At 41.4% G+C, this 23,065-nt stretch overlaps 2 protein-coding genes across 4 annotated transcripts in view; one reads left to right on the top strand and one right to left on the bottom strand.

Annotated features, from left to right (window-relative positions):
* Nucleotides 1-13,711, bottom strand: part of USP31 (ubiquitin specific peptidase 31) — a 40,840-nt gene extending 27,129 nt beyond the window's left edge. For all 3 annotated transcript variants that reach the window (XM_075179528.1, XM_075179531.1, XM_075179529.1), the window contains exon 1: nucleotides 13,040-13,711. In XM_075179528.1, coding sequence (XP_075035629.1) covers nucleotides 13,040-13,549 — 510 coding nt within the window. In that variant the 5' untranslated portion in view covers nucleotides 13,550-13,711. The remainder of the gene's footprint in view (nucleotides 1-13,039) is intronic.
* The window catches only part of LOC142097574 (heparan sulfate glucosamine 3-O-sulfotransferase 2-like), a 303,244-nt gene that overhangs the window by 89,341 nt on the left and 190,838 nt on the right, over nucleotides 1-23,065 (top strand). The gene's annotated exons all lie outside the window — the stretch shown is intronic.

Raw genomic sequence — 23,065 nt, 5'->3', positions numbered from 1 at the left:
GTGCCTACTCATGGTGGAGCAAACGGTGCTATTTTTGCCCACACGGGTGGAAGTCTAGAAGAGGGGGTTAAACCAACAGATTCTAGAGTCACGGCATAGATGTCGCTGGACAAGAATCTAGTTTACAAGATGAGCAGGGTTTGATTGCAAAAGGAGATCCAGGGAGCCTAAACCTTGTGAAAGGATACAAAGAAATCTCTAAGAACGTGTATGAGATACGATTGCACTCCATCGTTCTAGTAGGACGGTGAAGCTGTTTCCACGGGGTAGTATCTGGCACCTTGCTGGACCTATGATGTGCCTGAACAGTTTTATAGCCATGTTTGGGAAAATCTGGGATTTGCAGGGAAGCAGATTATATTGTGGATCATGTGGGATCATTTAGCCAGTAACATTAGAAAGTCAGGCTAAATACTGGGACAGTAGAGACACCTCTCCCCATCCTGGCTTCAAATAACTCAGGGGTACATCCTTTTGTCTAGGTTTCAAAATATTATGCCTTGTTGGGTTGCTGGTATCATGCCTATACATTTTGTGTGTCTAAAGAAGGTGCAAACTACCCAAAAAAAACCTCTAAATCGTGTTCATGTGCAGATTTTATTAGAAAAAAAAAAACAAAACCTGTGTGCAGAATCCTCCTGCCTTTTGACATTTTGGAAATGTGGATTGATGCAAAAGCAAGAACCACAAAGTATTTCTTGGTGGTGTATACAAAAAAAAAAAAAACACACACACATTTGCTTTTAGTTCACTATCTTGCAATTTCAATAAAAAGAAAAAGGAAAATTGCTCATTTTAGACAAATTTTAATGCAGCGACAGCAAACTAATTACATTCTCTTAAAATAGTGTCTTCTAAAAAAAAAAAAAAAAAAAAAAAAAAAAGCAAAAAAACCCCACTATTCTTTGTATGGGTACCGCACAGATTAACAATATTTATGTAGGAAATTGACCAACCCAGGCAAAGTGTCAAAATAGACTCAGCGGTGAAGGGATTAGGGAACATGAAGGAAGCAGATGTGTAAAGAGCACCCCAATGAGAGGTCTTTATTAAATACAAGAAGGAATATCAACAACCAATGAAACAGTCATCGTTGTGCTACTTGAGCTGGGAAATTCACACAGTATGTTGACTGCCTAATTTTGCAAATAATTTAAAAAAGAACTGCATACAACTTGTATTATAGAAGCAAGATAAACTAGAGCCCTCGATATTCATGGGCTGGGCCTCAAACTATCCTATGAAAGGAAAATAGGTTATTTTTTTTCTTCCATAAACCACTTACTGCTTTTCCTTGGTTTATTTCTTCAGGTTGTTATAGAGGATTTATAATTATGCAGTATCATGAACTACCATGGCAACCATAGTCACATGATGTGGTGAGCAGAGAGGCTTGTGAATGCCCCTCTGAGCTCTGTCTGCTTTGCTTACTGCAGAATCCTCCCCTTCTGCATTCACATGACATACAGAGAGCTGCGAGCATGTATTTGTGTAGCCATATTCTGCAACCTCCAAAGAGATTTTTTTAAAAGGAGATACGTTATTTGTAAGACCGCTAAGAAAATAAAAAAAAAAAAATATATATATATATATATATATATATATATATATATATATATATGATGCATTTTCACGAGATACTTAATTTGTGACTTAAAAGCAGCAATCCCACATAGGCCTTTTTTTTAATGTATAGCTCTAAAATACTGTTCCCATTCCTAACTCCATGCTCACAAACCACTGGTGAAGAAAAGTGAAAAGGTACATGGAGTTTGTGGTGGGCTGCCGTTACAGAGCATTCACTGTGGTCAGAAGGCACCTCTAGATAACCATGCTAGGTGCAATCTCCCGTCAAGTATGGCAATCTGATGCCATGGGAAATTTAATTATCCTTTATGGCACATTTTGTGAGGTTCCCTTGATTTTTAGAATAGAGTCTGGCTGGAACTCCAATTAGTTTGACGCCACAGTTTTCTCATGCTGCAAAATACTGTAGCACTTCCAAGAAACACTTGTACCTTTTAGAGGTCATAGCCTTGTTTAAACTCTTAACAATCACAAGTGATTTCCGGACAATCAATTTCTGAAAAACGTGGACAAATTAAGGCTGTTTGAATTGCAATCAGGCACCGACAAGACTGACCTCTGCCTTGTTACGTACCCTTCAGAGTTCCGTATAAAACTGTACATATTACAATAGTGTGCAAATCTTAGTAAAATGCCACCCGCAACCTATATACAGTGGCAGCAGCTGAACCAACATTTCTGAGCAGCCTATCAGGTCTCTAGGCACTGATGACATCACTGCGACAGTTCATGATAATGCAGCTAGTTAATGAGTGGAGGTCACCAGTTTCTGGTTAAATCATTGTCCTGCATCCTCAGATTGTCTCAGTCCATAAAATAGAGGATTCCACTGGGGGCAAGCGACCTGTCCACTTTAAAAGTTGTATCAATAATCTAACAGCAAACACAAGCATGATTGTGTTTTTGCACACCTAGGTATGAGCTTACCCTCCTATATTTATGCGTTTTGCTTTCTGAAACTGACTGAAGCACAGTAGCCTAGTGGTTAGCACTTCTGCCTCACAGCACTGGGGTCATGAGTTCGATTCCCAACCATGGCCTTATCTGTGTGGAGTTTGTATGTTCTCCCTGTGTTTGCGTGGGTTTCCTCCGGGTGCTCCGGTTTCCTCCCACACTCCAAAAACATACTGGTAGGTTAATTGGCTGCTATCAAAAATTGACCCTAGTCTCTGTCTGTCTGTCTGTTTGTCTGTGTGAGTGTGTGTCTATATTATGGAATTTAGACTGTAAGCTCCAATGGGGCAGGGACTGATGTGAATGAGTTCTCTGTACAGCGCTGCGGAATTAGTGGCGCTATATAAATAAATGATGATGATGATGATGATGATACTATGCATTCCATCATGAAATACTATTAAAAATAAACCATGTGATCGAAGTGGGTGGTGCCTGTTTATTGGGAGCATATAATAAGTTTCTCTCAAAACATACCTAATATACAGTATTGTGGATTTAACACACATTCAGAGGGCAACTAAAAATAAAAATATTTTGAGCCATAAAAACTTCACTATAGCAGAATTACAATGATCACGGGTGACTGAAATACCTGTGGATTCAGACAAAATTCATTAACCCATAACTATCCCATTATGTTACAAATTCACAACCAATTCTGCTGCCTCTCATGAGAACAGCCATACACTGCTGACACTTACCAAAAAAGCTTCATCTACTATAGAGCAGAGTTCAGAATTCATGATTTACTAATACAGTGCCTATAGAAAAACATCAAACCCTGTCAAAATCATTACCTTTGGTCACATTGCACCATGAAAATTGTAAGAAACAAAATCAAACTTTCCAGCAGTATCTACACATTATAGGCATGAATCATTAAGGAACGTAAATACCGATATGTGCCGTATTTTACGTAAGTTCGTTCTGCACATACCCAGAAACGAACCACAGGCCAGAGAATACAGCAACGTCCAATTCATCTTCGAGCACAAAGGACACTTACTACAGTCTACGATTTCAGGGGTGGAACGGGGAGGGGACTTGTTATTTGCATGTAGTCAATGTACAGTAAGGGCGTGCCAAGGTCGAGCGCAAACGTCTGATTCAAGGTTTGGGTATCTCAAAGGTACATGATTTTCAGTCGTATCACTTACACCAGACCTGTAAGTGCAGATTACTAGTGATGATGGCTGTGTATACATGCTAGAACATGTGTTTGCAATCAGTAGCAACTGTAAAAAATTATTTTATGTACAATAGACATTAATAACATTCTAATAAATGTGTTTTATGGGGGGGGGGGGGGGGCGGGCTACAAAAACAAAACTTAATTTCTTTAATAATCTAATAAGACCACATAACATTACTGCTTACTGGATTAGCTGCATTTATAACCACACATACAATGTACAACCTTCCCTGCAAGACGATAAAAATCTCTAAAAAAAAACAGGACTCAGGTACACACAAAGTGCAATCTATTGTAATACACAGTAAAAGTAATACACAGTTGAAATATGTATTAAAATATTTTTATTAAACGCTAAAAATAGTAAAGCTTCTAATTCAACTTTTACATAGTACCCATCATTCCCCTTTTACATAAATCACAATGGGATGTAACGATTAACAAAAATATATATACAGATTAGAAATTAAAAATAAGAGTATGTTCTGCAGAGAGTTTTAGAAAGATTTATTCAAGTATTAGACAAACCCTATTTCACGCTTTAAAAGACCCTAATGTGGATACAACAGGCCAACAGCAAAATTGGTCCCTCTCGCTGGAAGAAAACAGGGAACACAGTGAAGTGATCCAAGTTTCATAGTACATACAATCACACCTCTGGCCAGCTGCTGCAGAGCATGTAGAAACCTATTCTGATGGGTAGAGAAACAAGAATGGGGTTCTCTCAATTTACAAAGGAAAAATAGAAGTATATACATGTTCAAGTACAAGGTGTGGCTGGTATTCTCTTTATATTTCTACACATGCCTAGAGGAGAGAACCACACCTGCAGCACAAAACATGCACTTTATTCAAAATTCTGTCAAGAAAATGTTATTGGAGAAGTACAGACTCCCAGTGTTTTTCCTGTGACAGGAGAATAATAGCAAGATATTCTGCATATAAGACCTTGGCACGCATGTGAATGCTGAGCTACACTCTTATAGAGGGCTGAAAAGTTGGATTGGGCCCTATAGTGATACATTTCACAATCTCTGCATAAAATTAAACCACTGTGGCTCTTCAGGAATGGACTATATTGTATTGTTTAAAAACTCACTCTATAATGCAGAATATAAACTGTATTGACGATTATTTACAAGTAGATGTTCCATAAGGAGAGTAAATACAAAATAGCAAAAGCATGGTCTAGATGTCAATAAGTGTTTCTTAAAGCAAGATATGCTAGCGTGAGCCATAACAATCTATGGTATTCTGTACCACAGTTACTCATAACCCAAACTGTGACCAGGGAGAATATAGCATTTCATGGTAGTCAAGTTGGTCCATGAAAATGTTCATTTTACAAAATGTATTTATATTTATTTTCATTTTTTTACACTACACAATTTAGCCAAGTATCCTCATGTTGCAAGCATTACAGGATGACAGATATGTTGCGGACAATGTTATATAAGCATGTTTGCAAAACATGTATTCAATTGTGCAATGCTAAAAGTGGTTCTCTACTCTCTATTTTGTTTCTAATGTAATGTCCATGACACCAAATAACGAATGAACGTTCACTTGTTTAGTAATATTAATTAACTCCCTATCCAGAGACTTGCTGCCAGTGATGTGGCATCCCCAAGCACGCTTGTTGTCAACTCTACCCTACCAGGTAGTAGAGTTATTTAAAGTGGTTCTCCTCTCATTTCTATGCTCCTGACATAATGTGTGGGGCATTTAGCATAAACAGACACCTCGCTCTTTAAAGACTGTCTCCAGCAGCTAACTCTTGTTATACTGGGGTTGCAGTACTGGTAAGCACGAATTAAAAAAATAAGGGAAAAAACAAAAAACAATAATGAGTACAAGATACATTCTCTCACAAACATGTTCTTTTTCCGAGGCTTCAGCCTGCTACCGAGCAAGGCTGCTGGGTGGGTGAATGGCTGCTGGGTTGTCCCCATATGGGAGAGGGGGTGACAGGAGTCTTCTAATTATTGCTGTTCAGCTCCTGACAGTTCTGTAACCAAAAAACTCTAAGCAGCAGAACAGTCAGGATGTCAAGAACACACACTAATAAGCTATTCCTAGATAATGGTACCAGATGACTGTTCTGCTTGTCATCAAAAGGCTGGCATTGGGTTAACAAAATGCCAAGGCGGGAGGAGATTCCAGACTAATATATATGTATATATATATATATATATCAGCCACAATATTTAAACCACTCAAATGTGAAGTGAATAACATTGATTATCTCATTCCACTGGCACCTGTCGTGGGATATATGAGGCAACCATCTCCGAAACGCCAGGTCTTGTGGGCTGTTCCCGGTATGCAGTGGTTGGTACCTATCAAAAGTGGCCCAAGGAAAGACAGCCGGCGACAGGGTCATGGGCGCCCAAGGCTCATTAACGCACGTGTGGAGGGAAGGCTAGCCCGTCTGGTCCAACCCCACAGAAGAGCTACTGTAGCACACATTGCTGAAAAAGCTAATGCTGACTATGATAGAAAGGTGTCAGAACACACAGTGCATCACAGCTTGCTGTGTAGCCGCAGACTGGTCAGAGTGCCCATGTTGTCCCCTGTCTACCGCCGAAAGCGCCAACAATGGGCACATGAGCATTAGAACTGGACCATGGACCGATGGAAGGAGGAGGCCTGATCTGATGAATCATGTTTTCATGACGGCCGGGTGTGTGTGCGTCCCTTACCAAGGGTCAGCATGGGCACTCTTACCGGTCTGCGGCTAAGCTGCGTGTTCTGAGACCCACTAAAGCCAGCATTAACTTTTTCATCAATTTCTGCTCTTCTGTGGGATTGGAGCAGACATGCTAGTCTTCACTCCCCACGTGCATCTATAAGTCTTGGGTGCCCATGACCCTGTTCACTGATTATCCTTCCTTGATACACTTGGTAGGTATTAACCACTGCATACCAGGAACACCCCACAAGACCTGCTGTTTTGGAGATGCTCTGACCCAGTCATCTAGCCATCACAATTCGGCGCTTGTCAAAGTCGTGAGATCTTTACGCTTGCCCATTTTTCCTGCTTCTACTTTCTGCCTAACATATCCCACCCATTCACTGTAACTAGATAAGCAATGTTATTCACTTCGCACAGAGAGTTAAGTTAAGGATTCAAACAGCTGAGCAAAATAATTCTATTGGCTATTTTGTCAGGAACAGAACTAAGTCTTTTTACTGCCAAGACACAAATCATTTATGTAAAAAGGAGTGGCAGCTACGAATGACATCACTAAGCTCTGCTTTCAGATTTTCCTTCATTGTCCGGTGCATGTGTCGAACCAACTTGTTCCACGCTATGGAATGTATTCTTCATTCATAAGGGAAAAAAATGGAACATTGCATTCTTAAAAAATATATCTATTAGAACACAAAGTCTGAAAGGATTCGTTCCATTGTTGACCACGATTTTGAAATAACTTTCATGAACTGCATTCACCACTAATAGTCAAAGATAACCAGCCACAAATAAATCCTTGAGAAACAGGATAGTAAAATACAGCATGTGACATAGCTCACTATGAAAACTGTACATTCTGTCACTGCTTTATAATCACTCAACACATGGAATGTTGTTTTTTTTCTAATGGAATTCTGTTATGGAGTTATAACGAAACATTTTCGGTGGCCTAGTGGTTAGCACTTCTGCCTCACAGCACTGGGGTCATGAGTTCAATTCCCAACCATGGCCTTATCTGTGTGGAGTTTGTATGTTCTCCCTGTGTTTGCGTGGGTTTCCTCCGGGTGCTCCGGTTTCCTCCCACACTCCAAAAACATACTGGTAGGTTAATTGGCTGCTATAAAAATTGACCCTAGTCTGTCTGTGAGTGTATGTCTACATTAGGGAATTTAGACTGTAAGCTCCAATGGGGCAGGGACTGATGTGAAGGAGTTCTCTGTACAGCGCTGCGGAATTAGTGGCGCTATATAAATAAATGATGATGATCATCCTAATGCCCTGTATCTAATACAGAGTGCAACTCTGGCCAGTGAAGAAACCACTGCTCTGCTTTTGAAGAATCTTTTCCTGTATAGGTTTTCCAAAACTTCCTGTCTTTAACCCCCTCCTCCGTATTCCTTATCCCATTTATTTTGGCTGTGCAGAAAAGAATTGCCAAATTGGCTAACAGCTGTACAGCAGGTGGCTGCAAAACTCTACAACTATTGAACCTGAAAGACACTAATACACATAGGTCACTGCCAACTGAAGAATACTAATTACTCATTTAGCACTCCCAAATTGCTCAGAGATCCGGTGGTTCAGTAGTCAGCCCATACAAGCTGAGAGTGATTGTTAATTTAGTGTAATAAACACTCAGACCTTAATTAACCAAGTACTTAAAAATGTAAGAAATTGCAGGCAAAACAATATGCTCTTCATATTTTTCACACATTTTTTAATACTCTTTTTAAACACCTACCAAGCATTGCAATTGCATTTTAATACCTCTTATTTTGTCAATGAGTTTGATACAAGGTAAAAAAACAAGAAAACTCCTTTCCATGTGCTTCCTCTACAGTCCATTAGATTATTAATAAGCAGTATCCACAGCTCCTAAAGATAAAGAATGCAGTCACCCCAAGTTTTCTTAGGGATATTTACTTTGTTCATGAGTTAGGTTACATACACGCTGGCATTTGCAATGTGTATAATGCATTTTAAAATGCAAGCAAAAACACAAATGGCATTGTATTAAGTATTTGTTTAATATGCATTTAAAAGTGCGCTCAGTCTGCTTTTGTTAAACATTTGTCTACGACAAAACAGAAAGTTATATTGTATTTGAGTCAAACACATCTTAACATAATTTATTGGATTTACAGGTCACTAAAATTAATGTAATTTTTCAACTACGGAGACTCATTTCAAACACACTGAAAAGAACATACGGTTCCACATGGTACAAATGAGGAGAGAGGGAGAGAAAGGGTAACAGTCAATGTGTATGTATAATATAAAACCAATGTATATTAGACAAGCACATATATATTTAGGAAACGTTCAAAGCAGTTCTTCAATCAAATGTGAGCTTTGAGTCACAAATGTGTCAAGCAGCCAATGTTTCAGCCAGCTAGTGATCTTCTTCAGGGTATGTACACACAAGGTTTTAAACTTCTGTGGAATAAACTTAATTTTCTGAATAAACAACTGAAATATAGATTTTCTATTAAGTAAATGTCTTAATATTGTTATTGTGGGGACATTTAGTGATGGCCCAAACAGGAGTCAAAGCTACCTAAACATTTTGGGGTGCTGTCTGTACATACCATACTCAACCTCATTTCAGCTGTTAAAATGACAAAAATGGCCCCACAGTTCAGGTGGTAAGCTCCTAAAATTGACCTTATTTTGTACAACTCTGAAAGGAGCCATGAAAATGGATAACCGACTTGGGAGTATATTTACTAAACTGCGGGTTTAAAAAAGGGGAGATGTTGCCTTATAGCAACCAATCAGACCGTAGCTGTCATTTTGTAGAATGCACTAAATAAATGAAAGCTAGAATCTGATTGGTTGCTATAGGCAACATCTCCACTTTTCCAAACCCGCAGTTTGGTAAATATACCCCTTGATCTTTATGAAGGCTACATACCGACTTTTAGTACACAATATGCAAATACATGGTTTTTTAAGGTGCGTTTGACCAGGGCCGAGGAACTTTTGTTTTCAAGCCTCATGTCAGAGTTGCCTACTCTCCCTCAATATCTGGGAGACTCCCAAATTTCAAAAAACCCAACCAGACACCGAGCAGAGTAAGCTTGCTGAGGGGGGCGGGGCATGATGAAAAAAAAATTAAAAAAAATCACATGATCACACACCCTCACACTTCTCCCTTGGACCTCCACTCCAAAGATTAGAGAAATATGGACCATGTATTTGGTTTTGACGTGGGTGGGGATAGAAAATCCTGCAGCCCGAATGCTCACAGCAGCAAAATATTTCAGGAGATGTGTGTGGAACTTGTGGAAGGCAATGACATAGCTACTCAGGTAATGAAGCTAATGACGACAGAGCAACATTTAACATGAGCAGACTCAAGATGCAGGATGTGGAATGGAAGAAAGATGGGAGCCACAGACAGAAGATCAGATCAGGAATCGGGGTCCAACAACATGTGAGGCCTGTGTCATACAAATAAGGGAAGACTGTGGTATTAAAGGCAAACAAAGTTCAAACATTCAGTTTGTTCTTATTTGGATTGGAAGCCCCAAAATCCAATAATAGGAGTATATGCAGAGATTTGTAGCACTTAAAGATAGATTGGTGCATTCTCTTGCAAAATATTGTTCATTTTTTAAGTGACTACAATTCGTCACATTGTTCGTGCAGATTTTAGTACATTATTAAACTTGTCACCAACTAAACAAAAAAAATTAAAATCGGGACTAAGTGCTAGATTTTAAACTTTATCTCATTCTTGCTATGTAGCACATAGAATTGCATGCACTGCTCTACAGTTTCCCTTGGACATTTGAAAGTCTTAATTATTTTTGCAGCGTCCACAAGCATGAAATAAGCAAACACAATTAAACATACTGGGACATAGCATCTTTAAAAGATCACAGGTACATATTTAGGATTTAGGGGTGTTGTCTTTGAAATCCCTATTACTGAGCTTTTTAGATGAGGTTACCCATCACTTTAGTGAAATTCAAGAAAACATATGTAACAGCACTTATTTAAAGGCTAACTAACACTAAAGTTAAATTTTTACCGAAAATCCTAAGCTAGTTCCGTTGTTGAGAATAGGGCGCAGTTCAAATTCAAAGTTGCATCAGTTTTTAACACTGACTGGACATAGATTTATAAAAAAAAAAAAAAAATACAACGCACCTTGAGCCTCCCATCCCATTACCCAAATTACTAACCACAAGACCAGAAATGTAGGGCAAATTGTAGCCTGGGGGACAAGGCCAGGTGGCAAAGTGACCCAGCCCAAGGTAGCCCACTATGGGACCGGCCCAGCCTGCCCCTAATTACAGGGCACCCCAAAAGTTATGCTGACAGAATGAAGGGTGTGTTGGGTAAACATTAATTTTACTTGTTACCCTTCAATTTAAACACTTACGACAGTGGTTTCCAAACTGTGCGCCTGGGCTCCCTGGGGTGCCTTGGAGATCTCACAGGGGTGCCTCTGACAGGGCCAGTGGTAAGCAAGGCTGGGGACTACTTGGTAATTATTTTGGCTTAGGGGGTGCCTTGAAAAACTTTTGGAGACCCTAAGGGTGCCTTGAAGTGAAAAAGTTTGGAATCCACTGACTTATGACATTAGCCAGGAAAATAGTAATTTGCAAGAAAGATATATAACCGATACTTGATAAAATGTTTCAGAACCAAGCTGTAGAATCTTTAGAACTGTCCACAATAACTATCACATAACAGAACTTCCGCAATTTACACATCCATGGTAGCCATCGACATCTATTTGTAAGGTGCCACAAATTCCACAGCTCCTCTCAATTTCAACAGCACCAAATGCTTTCACAATCCCCTCCAGCTATAACATTGCTCAGTAAGGCGAACAAAGGAAAATATTTTAATAAACAGCCCTGTTAAGAACATGTAAGTGAAACCATTATACATTCTGGCAATGCATAGTTTTCTTAAGAACTCATTTTATTATTCACAGTATTAAGTATCTTCTTAATAAGTGTTGAGTACTGAAAGTAGAACAAAAATTGTTGGATCAAAAGTAAAATGGGCCAAAACCAACTGAGGTATTACTGTGTATGTTAGGGAATTTAGACTGTAAGCTCCAAAGGGGCAGGGACTGATGTGAGTTCTCTGTACTGCGCAGAGAACTGGAGACTAAAATATATATCTTAAGGTGGGCAATATGTATAAATGCTGAAAGAAGTCAATTAAGGAGAATAGTAAACTTACAAGAAAGTTAAAATGATAACATTTCTAAGGTCCTTTTTTTGCACTCCCAACAGTCTTAAAACTCATTCCAAGAACGCACATGTAGCGACATGCTTTCTGATGTATAGTGACATAAGCAAAAGTTGTTACCCACTGCTAGACACCACAAAGCAATCACAAGTCTTATAACATGGAACATACACAGTGCATGCCATCACATGGAACATACACAGTGCATGCCATCACATGGAACATACACAGTGCATGCCATCACATGGAACATACACAGTGCATGCCATCACATGGAACATACACAGTGCATGCCATCACATGGAACATACACAGTGCATGGCAGTGGATCCCAAACTTTTTCAGTTCAAGGCACCCTTAGGGTCTCCATAATTGTTTTCAAGACACCCCTAAGCCAAAATAATTATAAAAGTAGTCTCCCGCCTTGCTTACCACTGGCCCTGTCAGAGGCACCCCTGTGAGATCGCCAAGGAACCCCAGGGAGCCTAGGTGCACAGCTTGGGAACCACTGGTGTATGCTCTCACATGGAACATGCACAGTGCACGCCACCACATGGAACATGCACAGTGCACGCCATCACAAGTTTGGGAGACAGCATCACCTTTAGCAAGTCAATAAAGGAGTATATCCATATTCTGGTGAAGGTAACCCGTGTGCCGCTCTCCAGTTGTTGTGGAACTACAAGTCCCAGCCAGATGTCAGCAAGGCATGCTGGGACGTGTAGCTCCACAGACAGCCTGACATAATAACAGGGCAAAGACAGGGACTGTGTGAATAAAGGGAAGACTCCATGAGGGCGGCATGCAGCCTGACATATAACAACAGGGCATAGACAGGGTGAAGGTGGGACTCCATGAGGACAGCATGCAGCTTGACATATAACAACAAGGCATAGACAGGGTGAAGGGGGGACTCCATGAGGACAGCATGCAGCCTGACATATAACAACAGGGTATAGACAGGGTGAAAGGGGGACTCCATGAGAGCAGCATGCAGCCTGACATATAACAACAGGGCATAGACAGGGACTGGGTGAAGGGGGACAGCCTGACATATAACAGGGCATAGCCAGGGTGAAGGGGGGACTCCATGAGGGCGGCATGCAGCCTGACATATAATAACAGAGCATAGACAGGGACTGGGTAAATAAAGGGGGGACTCCATGAGGGCAGCATGCAGCCTGACATATAACAACAAGGCATAGACAGGGTGAAAGGGGGACTCCATGAGAGCAGCATGCAGCCTGACATATAACAGGGCATAGACAGGGTGAAGGGGGGACTCCATGAGAGCAGCATGCAGCCTGACATATAATAACAGAGCATAGACAGGGACTGGGTGAATAAAGGGGGGACTCCATGAGAGCAGCACGCAGCCGGACAGCTCCTCTCACCTTGAACTCACGGCTGTGCTGCGGAGTGTACTCCAGGGTCCACAGTGATCGCAGCAGCTTGGCCAGCTGCTCGGTCACCTCCCCGCGGTCCTGGGAGCTGGGGCTGGGCAGGGGGCTGACCGAGGCCTCGCTCTCCTTGTACTGCTCCAGGCCCAGGAACTCGGCGAACAGGTCGGTGTTGCTGAGACACTGCAGCACGGCGTTCATGAAGCAGGTGTTCCCGTGGTTCTTCAGGCCGGACAGGCCGGGTACCCGGGGGCTGGGGGGGCAGAGGAGCGGGGACGAGCTGCCGTCAGGCCGGCACTCCGGGGCGGGCTGTGTGCGGGCGGGGGAGCTGGCCTTCTGCCGCTGTGCCTCGGCCTCCTGCTCGCTGCTGAGATGGGACAAGGTGCTGAGGGTCCGCAGGAAGCGGCTGACTAACCCTCCCCGCCGCCAGAACAGCTTCTTCCCCAGAGACACCTTCTTCTCCTTCCCGCCGGCCGCCGGGGCAGCGCCCGACACCTGCGACATGAGGGCATCCCCCTCCTCCTCCTGCTGCCACAGCGACCGGGGTACAGGGCGGCTGGGGGAGTCAGGCTGGATGGCACCGTGCAAAACTGCCCGCACCGGCGGCAGAGTCACGTGACCGGAGACGCCCTCCACACTGCCAGGCTAGGATGTCGGTTGTCGCCATCTTGCTTAAGGGCGAGTGGGAGCGTCGGGCTTACTTATCACCATGGTGACAGGTTATCCCCGCCCCTCTTCCCTGATAGGGCGAGGAATCAGCGCACTGGAAGGCTGTCCCTGGGTAGGGAATCATGTCTATGTATGAAGTCCAGGGCTGTAGCCTGTATTATTATTATTATTATTATTATCATCATTACCATTTATTTATATAGCGCCACTGATTCCGCAGCGCTGTACAGAGAACTCACTCACATCAGTCCCTGCCCCATTGGAGCTTTGGAGACATTTGATTGTGTTTTAAACACAACCAGAGCATCCGGGCAGCACACTGTCCCTACCTGTCACTGCTGAACGGATCTGCACATAGTATGCAGCCGCCGGCAGCCTCAGATGTAAAAAAGGGTGGCGGGGCCTAAATCGCCCCCCCCCCCCCCCCCCCCCCTAGATCGCCCTGGGTAGAAGTATCCTCTAGATCCGCCCCTGCTTTCAGTGGCTATGGAGGTGCCCCCAAGAAGTTCCTGTACCGCCCAAATTTATCTTGGCTGTCCTGGCCGGGACGGCCATTTATCGGGAGTGCTGTTACGGCTAAACACTTTTAATAAATGGTCACAATCTTGTATTCCTTATGTGTGCGATAAGAAATAAAAATGAGTGTGTCAAAAATGCGGTGATTCGTAATTTGCCTTTTAGTCTTAAGAGAACATTCCCAAATTTGCAACAGTTGTGTTAAAAATATTGGGCCTGATTAATCATGAAATGCAAAGTGAACGCAATTTGCATTTTCTTTTTAACCGTACGGAAATTGCACGCTCATAGGCCCGTATTCAAGTACAGGCGAATCTGAAGAAATGCTTCCAATTGAATACGGGTACAAGGGCTCTGCCTATACGGCACATAGAAATTTGATTGAATTTGGCCAGTCTGAAGGTGCAGACGTGATATGTGGTCTGGAGCGATTTGGGTTTGACTGCCATTTTAAGTTGGTTAATAAAGCATTTTTTTATAGAATATTTTGTTGATACTGAGGCAATATATATGACAATTATACAGGGTTCACAGTATTCAGAGGATCAACAAGTAAATATAAACAAATGAAAAACTGCATAAATTGTACACTTACCTAGAGCATTGTAACACCTGTATTACATGAGTGTAACAAAATGGAATTGGCCACCGGAATGGCAAAATATGTTGTATATGTGTCACTGCAGAGAAAATCTTAGTTTTTAGATTTTAAACAACTGCAGGCCTGATTCATTAAGGATCTCAAATGAAGAGGATACTTATTTCAGTCTCCTGGACAAAACCATGTTACAATGGAAGGGGTGCAAATGAGTATTCTGTTTTGCACATAAGTTAAATACTGCCTGTTTTTTCATGTAACACACAAATACTTGATAGCTTATTTGTACACTGAAATTTAAAGTTGATATTTGTGTGTTACATGAAAAAACAGGCAGTATTTAACTTATGTGCAAAACAGAACACTCATTTGCACCCCTTCCATTGTAACATGGTTTTGTCCAGGAGACTGAAATAAGTATCCTCTTCATTTGAGATCCTTAATGAATCAGGCCCTGCGTCTCAGGTATACCTCCCAATCATCCTGATTTATGCGGGACATTCCCGATTTATGCGGGGCAGTCCCGATTTATGCGGGACAGTCCCAATTTAAGGCGGGGCAGCACCAATTTGTGCGGGACAGTCCAAATTTAAGGCGGGGCAGCACTGATTTATGCGGGGCAGTCCTGATTTAAGGTCTCTGTCCCGCCATCCTGATCAGGACAGCTTTGTGGGATGGGAAGGTTGGTGGAGATTCTGCCCACTACTGCTCTGCACGACAGGGCAGCGGTAAACGGCTGCCGTGCGCACTGGTGCACACGGTACTGAAGGGGACAGGACTACACCCATATAAATCAATTAGAAACACATTGAGTCTGTAATTTGAAACCACTATCACTGGCACTTGTGATTACGAGACAATATATATATTGTGTATTTAGTACATTTCGCAGAATGTACTAAATAAATGATAGCTAGAATCTGATTGGTTGCCATAGGCAACATCTCCACTTTTCAAACCCGCTGGAAACTCGCAGCTTGTTGCGTTTACCCCTTAGTGTTTTGCAGAGAGCCCATTGGACAAAATAAGCCTTAGTACTCCCTTCTCTAAATGGCCAGTACTTTGCAAACGGGATACCCAGAGAGCATGGATGGGGGATGAGGGCTTTCCAGCTCCCCAAACATACCAATATTCAAAACTCAAAACCTGCGTAGGAAAAGTACTCCACCTGCTCCCATACATCTCTACTTCAACTTAATGGCTTAATGAATATTTGTATTTAAATGGTAAATAAACTGCATTTCATTACAGGCCACTCTAGTAATTTATTTCATAAATAATGAGGGTGGATCAAATATGAATTAAGAAACTTTTACTTAAGAGCAAAAGAGTTTTACTTAAGAACGCACTAATCAGACAATAACCAGTTTAGATTTTCTTTCACTATCCTTACAAGTGTAAAGCCTCTTTTGTACTTACAGCTGGACTGTTCACTATTATTAGCTTTTTTTATTATATTATTTGTCTTTATTATTAATTGCTTTTTATTTTTACATCTAATCGCCATATGCCCCATGAAGTTCATATAATTATTGCCAACATATTATTATTTTTTTTTATTTTTTTTTTCATTTTCTTTGAGTATGTACACTAGTTGTTGCTTTTATGTGCTTATTGTGTTTTGGGCAGCAGTGTCATTTTTGTTTATAATTAGCATATCGAATCTGAGCACTAGTCACCTTCCTTTACGATATTGTGCAAGTAAATCTACTCTGCACTTTTACACTTCCATAAATGACGTTTAATTGCTTTTCAGACGTGTATCAATTTCTGCTGGACAGTGGACGTTTCAGGCAGTTTTAGACTTAACTAGGTAAGCAAGTTTTCTGAGCATAGAACTCTGTTGCATCACATGAAAACAAGATAGATGTGCAAAGTTGGATGTCCTTTATTTTTAAAAGATGGCAAAATTCTATCGGAGCGTAGAAACCTTTTTTTATGCCTCCTCTGATTGCCAATGCAAAGTCGTATGCTTCAGAAGCAGTCACAGCGTTTAGCATACAGATATGATCACTGGAAAGTAATGTAATATTAGTGCAGAGAAACCGATGAATGAGATCCTACCTATTTCTTTACCAAGTTGTTTATTCACAATATCAGAACCGGTTTCAGAGGCTGAAGGCAGAAATCAGGGTGAGTACTCTAGGCTGTGAACCGTGGACTGGCTTAACTGCAACATTTTATATAGTTAGATTACATTATGTCCTAGTAGACGTTCATATGAATGGAAGAGTTTGGAACTAATCTATGAAGTACCTAGGTTGAGGTCTGTGTCATTGTGCACGCCTCTGCTCTCCGGACACGGCAAAGTTCAAGGGCCTGATTCATTACAGGGCCATCTTAACAACATTATGGGCCCCCGGGCAAAGCAGTACACCGGGGACCCTACATATATAGATATAGATGTATAGAGATATAGATATATAGAGATAGAGGAAGATAGATGTACTTGCTCAGTGACCCTTGAAGGTTTTTTTTGCAGGTTTTTTCTTTTGCAGGATTATTTAGTCTAATTAAGAGCCCTACCTATGGGGCCCCCTTGCCCGTGGGGCCCCCGGGCACGTGCCCATCGTGCCCAATGGAAAAGATGGCCCTGATTCATTAAGGAAAGTAAGGCAAAAAAAATGAGTAACTTTGAACCCTGACAAAACCATGTTGCAATGCAAGCGGTGGAAATGAGTTTATTATTTTGCACAAAAGGAAAACACTGTCTGTTTCATGTAGGACGCAAATACTTGATAGTTTTATTTTTACAGTGACATTAAAAATTGATCTAGGACATGTCCAACCCCAACTATAAATCTGTCCTCACATATTAAATTTACCTCCCCCTCCAATACAACATGGTTTTGCCAAGGTTAAAAGTTACTCATTTTCTTTGCTTTATTTTCCTTAATGAATCAGGCCCCAAGTGTGATTACAAAGTGGAATCACACCAAGAAAGAACCCCATTACCTTACTTCAATAATCTGCCAAGTAAAATGTTCTATTCGCACACTTCCACAAAGTAGGTGTAGCAATGAAGTCTACTCCATATTTAGCAAGGTCTGCTCTCACTGCACCCTACTCATCTTATCGAAAAGTACAAACCTCTGGTCCTCTGCAAACATTGCCAAACTAGGAATTTGGATGCCCCATAATAAAATTTTCAAGGTCCCCCCAATGTTTCTAGGAATGGACACCATGCTTTCTCCTATCAGGTCAATCGCAGGTTTCCACTCTGCTGCTCTGCACTACTAGTGGAAGGGAACATCATAGGTAACTTCCCCTCTGAGCAGAGTTTAACTTTGAAGCTCTAGAATGCCAGTTCGAATGCATGGGCTCCGGGGCTTCAGATGCCTTGTGGTGGTGGTGGTCACACAGCAGGGTGCACCTTGAGCAGATACCACACTATTCTCAAACAGCGAGGAGCAGGGCCCAAAGCAGTATGGGTGGAACCAATACCAACCCAACAACACAGGGGTCCTCTGCTGCCCCGTTAGTTATATCTATGCTTCTTTGTGATTTATGCTTTGTAACTGAACTCCTCTGTGTTAGATTTAAAACATAACTTATATTTGTATAGTTACATTTAAATTCCACATAATTCAAATCATTTTTCAGGTAGCATATGGTTCCTTACTCATGCAAGGAAGTAAGAAAAACTTGGTGAGCTTAGGAATAGCTAACTAGAGATGTTACTATTCATCACGACTTCTGCTAGTACTTACCACCCTTTTTACTACTATAATTGTTTCACATACATAAGTTCAGGTGAATCCGCCTTACGTTAGTGCAGCCACTGAACTCATGTACATGTGTATTTTTAAATGTACAGGTGTAGAATAGATAGCTTAGTTGTTTTCAGTCCTTTTCACATATGCTGCTTAAAAAGTATTTGAATTAATTAACTGCCAACATTTAACATTTAGGTAATAACATTTTGATGTAATGTATATTTGGGAGATACAATCAAAACACTTTTTTGTTTTGATTGTGGAGAATATGGAATTTCATCTATGTTGTCATTCGACTTCAACTATACAAATAAAATTTATGTTTTCATTCTTTCATTCTCTGGTGTTAGTGTGTGGCATCGCTTTATTGTGCAACTGTATATATGCTGCTTTTGTTTGTTATTTGATTACCTTTAACCCTCCATTGTTCATCTTTACTAAGGAGTTACAATGTATCTCTGAGGTTATTTCTACCGTTCTCACTCTATTCAAGGCACAATGGCACAGACCCTAATGGCAGCCACAATGCAAAAAGACCATTGCCGGGTACATTGAACATACACTCCATTGCCAGAGAACCCCACATCCCAATGACAGCACCCTCCCAGTCAATCATATAGCCCAAAGCCCCCCCCCCATTCCTAACCCCATTGCACAGGGCACCCCATTACTAGCAATATTACTCAGAGGTTTCCTCCATTGCTATACATATTATAGAGAACCACCCCCATTGTCCACCATATAACACAGACACCAACCCCCATTGCTAGATACATTTCACTGATCTCACTAGTGTCAATCATATTGCATACACATTTATCACACCCATGTAGACCTGCCCCATAAAACTCTACCTTAGGCTTTATTGCCTCTCGCCTTTGAGTTCAGAATTGGGAAGCTTTGGACATTCATCATCATTTATTTATAACGCCACTAATTCTGTAGTGCTGTACAGAGAACTCACTCACATCAGTCCCTGCCCCATTGGGGCTTACAGTCTAAATTCCCTAACACACACACACACACACACACAGACACACACACTAGGGTCAATTTGTTAGCAGCCAATTAACCTACCAGTATGTTTTTAGAATGCGTCATTTGACAGTAGGGGGTGGGGCCACACGCAGCGATTCCCAGTGAATCGCAGGGTTTTGGACCTAATTCTTCCCACTTCTCTAGGAAGTGGGCAGAATTCTGCCAGATGCGGGAGATTGCCACACTTTCCCCGGAGTCCGTGAGGCTCTCGCAAAATGCAGGAGTCTCCCGGACATTCCGGGAGAGTTGGCAAGTATGTGCTAATTCGATGCACCAACCTGCATGCCAAAGCAGCAAACATATCTGATTTTATTTATTAGACAGTCTTTTGTAAAAACTGTCCTTCAGCACATAAGCTGCCTTAAGCTGCCGGACACAGATAATAGCCACCAATGCCATGGTTAGTGACACCTATTAAAATTGCACTTTATCTTATTTTACATTGCATATTCTAAATGTATTGTGTCATTATGATGTGATTATTTAATGACATTGCATAATCAAGTGTGTCCCAATTACAAACCACTGTAGAAAGTGTTAATAACCAGCATGTTATATTCAAAACACATGGCGACAAATTTAGAAAAATGTAATTGTTATGTATACTCCCATTTCATGTAATAATACATTGCGGTAGCAATGAATGTCAATCAATGACAAAGTGCACCTAATTAATTCATTAACCAAAACCGGTCTATAAATAGAGAGATTCACTTGCTGATTGCAGCATACTTCTGAGGAAATGACGGCACTCACTGAGACATACTGATACATAGAACATTGGATATTCTAAATTCTAAGAGGTAAATGTATCAAGCTGAGAGTTTTCCGGCAGGTTTGAAAAACCTATCAGATTCTATCTATCATTTATTTAGTACATGCTGCAAAATAATAGCTAGAATCTGATTGGTTGGTCAAATTGTGATTGTCCCCGCTAAATTGAGACAGTTGCACCCCTTGTATTGTAACATGGTTTGTCTAGGAGAAAATGTACTCCTTTTTTTTTTGCTTTACTTTCCCTAATGAATCAGGCCCAACGCTACTGAATCAAATAGCTCCCACCTTTAAATAAATAGTCTCACAATTAAATTAATACTTCACCACACATTAAATCATTAACCTCAACAATAAATGCACACACAGCCCATTGCAAATGTCACAGATTTTTAAGTTATTAAAGAAAAACGTTTTCATGAAAATTGGCATTATATATATCATACCTACTGTATAGCTTAATTTATTTGAATAATGCACATTTTTCAAGAGCAAAATAAATAAATAAATTATTAATCAGTCTGACAATATCAGGAAATAGTTACTATACACAATTTGCCTATTATAGCATTCTTTGCACTTCTGTAAAAATAATTTATTATCACTACTGTATAACATCTTACAAATAAGATGTACCTCAAACAAAGGCTACAATCAAGCAATTACATTAAGATCCCCTCCTCTTCCCCTCACTTACCTTGTCCCATCAGGTGCTGCGGAGGCAGGCTTCTGTCTTGCTGATAGGACGGTGTGCATGTCACATGATTCTGTGTGAGCTGAGGTCATCACAGAGAGGAACTAATCTGTCAGGCAAGTAGTAAGTTAGCTGGTCCCGGGGGAGGGTCCGGCCTGTCACTCAAATGTCCCTCAGGAAGGAGGGAGTTTCCAGACAACTGGAAGCCCCCCAAAGTGCGAGCCTGATGCCCCCCTCAGTTGCTATGGAAGGGGTCCTAAGACGTTGCTGTATGGGGTTCCAAAATTCCTCTTGGCGGACCTGTTTATATCATAACGTGCTACTTTTCACTTCCTGTTTGAGTGCTGGTAAATTATATTGTACGTCATGTATTTATACTTTATCCCTTCTATAAAATCACAGCTTTCTATGATATTACGTGGCGGTTATATCCACTGTTTAGTATTCACATGAATACACATGTATTCATTTGGAAGCTATAGTTAATTGAGCTTGTCAATGACGTGATTGCAATGTTTATATTTTTTGCTTTTGGAAATAACACATGTTGGCGTATGTGTCATGTTTCTGCATCGCACCTGATGTATGTGCGTCTGTCAGTGACATGCCCGCGTGGCAGGTGGAGATGTATGCCATCACGTGGCACTGTTTTGAAACAGGGCCCTGTGTTTGGCCCAAAACATTGACTTATGAGATATCTGCACTTCTCAAGAGACAATATCTATTTATACCGATATCTGCCTTTGAGTCAACATTTCCGACGTGTGCGCTGACTGTACTTTGGCACTTTAAGCTATTAAGTGTATATTTCGAGTTGCAGTTATCTTAAGATATGTACAACTGAAAATACAGGGTGAATACCCTGTACATATATGTCCCCATCAATATATGCTTTGAGCAAGCACTGGAAGAAATTGTCTGCGTGGACTTGGCTGGCAGTTGCAGTTCCACAACACTTAATATTTTTATGACTTTCCCATATTACCCTGACATCTACAGCCCAAGGAGTGCCAGGAAAGCCCTAGTGCTAATTAGGATGGTTTACCCAGGAAGGTGCATGCACAAATTGTACTTGTTTGGCTGGAGCTGGTTGATTTACATTATTACATTTCTGGTAGAGTGTGACTAGCCCAGGCTGGCAAACCCTGATTTTGGTTGTCACTTTTGCAGCAGGACCCAATGATCATTGCACCCCACCTATGCACTGTAAGAAACATCAGACATTTTAGACCAGCAGTAGGACAGAAATCCAACTCTAAATCAGACCCTAAATCTTCAGCTCTCCACTACTTCTCTACTCATTTCCCGTGTTTTTCTTTCTTCCTCTGGGTTTATAATATAAAACCGGGTATAGTTCTGCCCATGTCGACTACAGTACATAGGAAGCACACATAACCTAGACTCATGGTGTGATTTGTAACTTCCTGAAGTTAGGAGAATGTGCTGGATCAGATGGTCATAACGACATCCATTCTATAGTGTTACTATGGCAGTGAGACATGGCTTGAAGTGGGAAGAGTAATGGTGCTTCCACGAGTCACAGTGGCTGAAGGCCACGTGCTGATATTTGCGCTGCTAAGTTAGGAGTTGCCGGGTCTAAACACGTCCCCGGTCTTCGCCAGGGTTTGCTGCAAGGGACGTGCAGGTCGGGGCCCTCCAAGTTAGGTATCAGCGGAGTGGATGGTGGACAGACGTGGTCATGCAGGCAGAGGTCAAACCGTACTGGAAAACGTGGTATCAAAGGGCAAGGCAAATCGGAGTCAATAAGCCAAAGGTCAGATACAGCGGGAGCAATCAGGCTGAAGGGAGATCCAGAAGCAGAACCAGGGGAAGCCAGGTCGGTACACAGGAGGTTAGTCAGAGAGCAGGGAAACAAGCTGGAACGCTGGAGCATAGGAAGTCCTAGATATTCTGGCGACTACCTAGTGTTAGAGGCAGTTTTAAATAGTGGAGCCCATTCCCTGATTGGTGGCAGTGGAGGCTGCGAGCCAAAGAGCTGACCACCGACAGGAGGT

The sequence above is a fragment of the Mixophyes fleayi genome, chromosome 7 (assembly GCF_038048845.1).
Source record: "Mixophyes fleayi isolate aMixFle1 chromosome 7, aMixFle1.hap1, whole genome shotgun sequence".
NCBI classification, from domain to species: Eukaryota; Metazoa; Chordata; class Amphibia; order Anura; family Limnodynastidae; genus Mixophyes; species Mixophyes fleayi.
The sequence above is the reverse complement of the archived record's forward strand: the minus strand, read 5'-3'. Positions and strand labels throughout refer to the sequence as shown.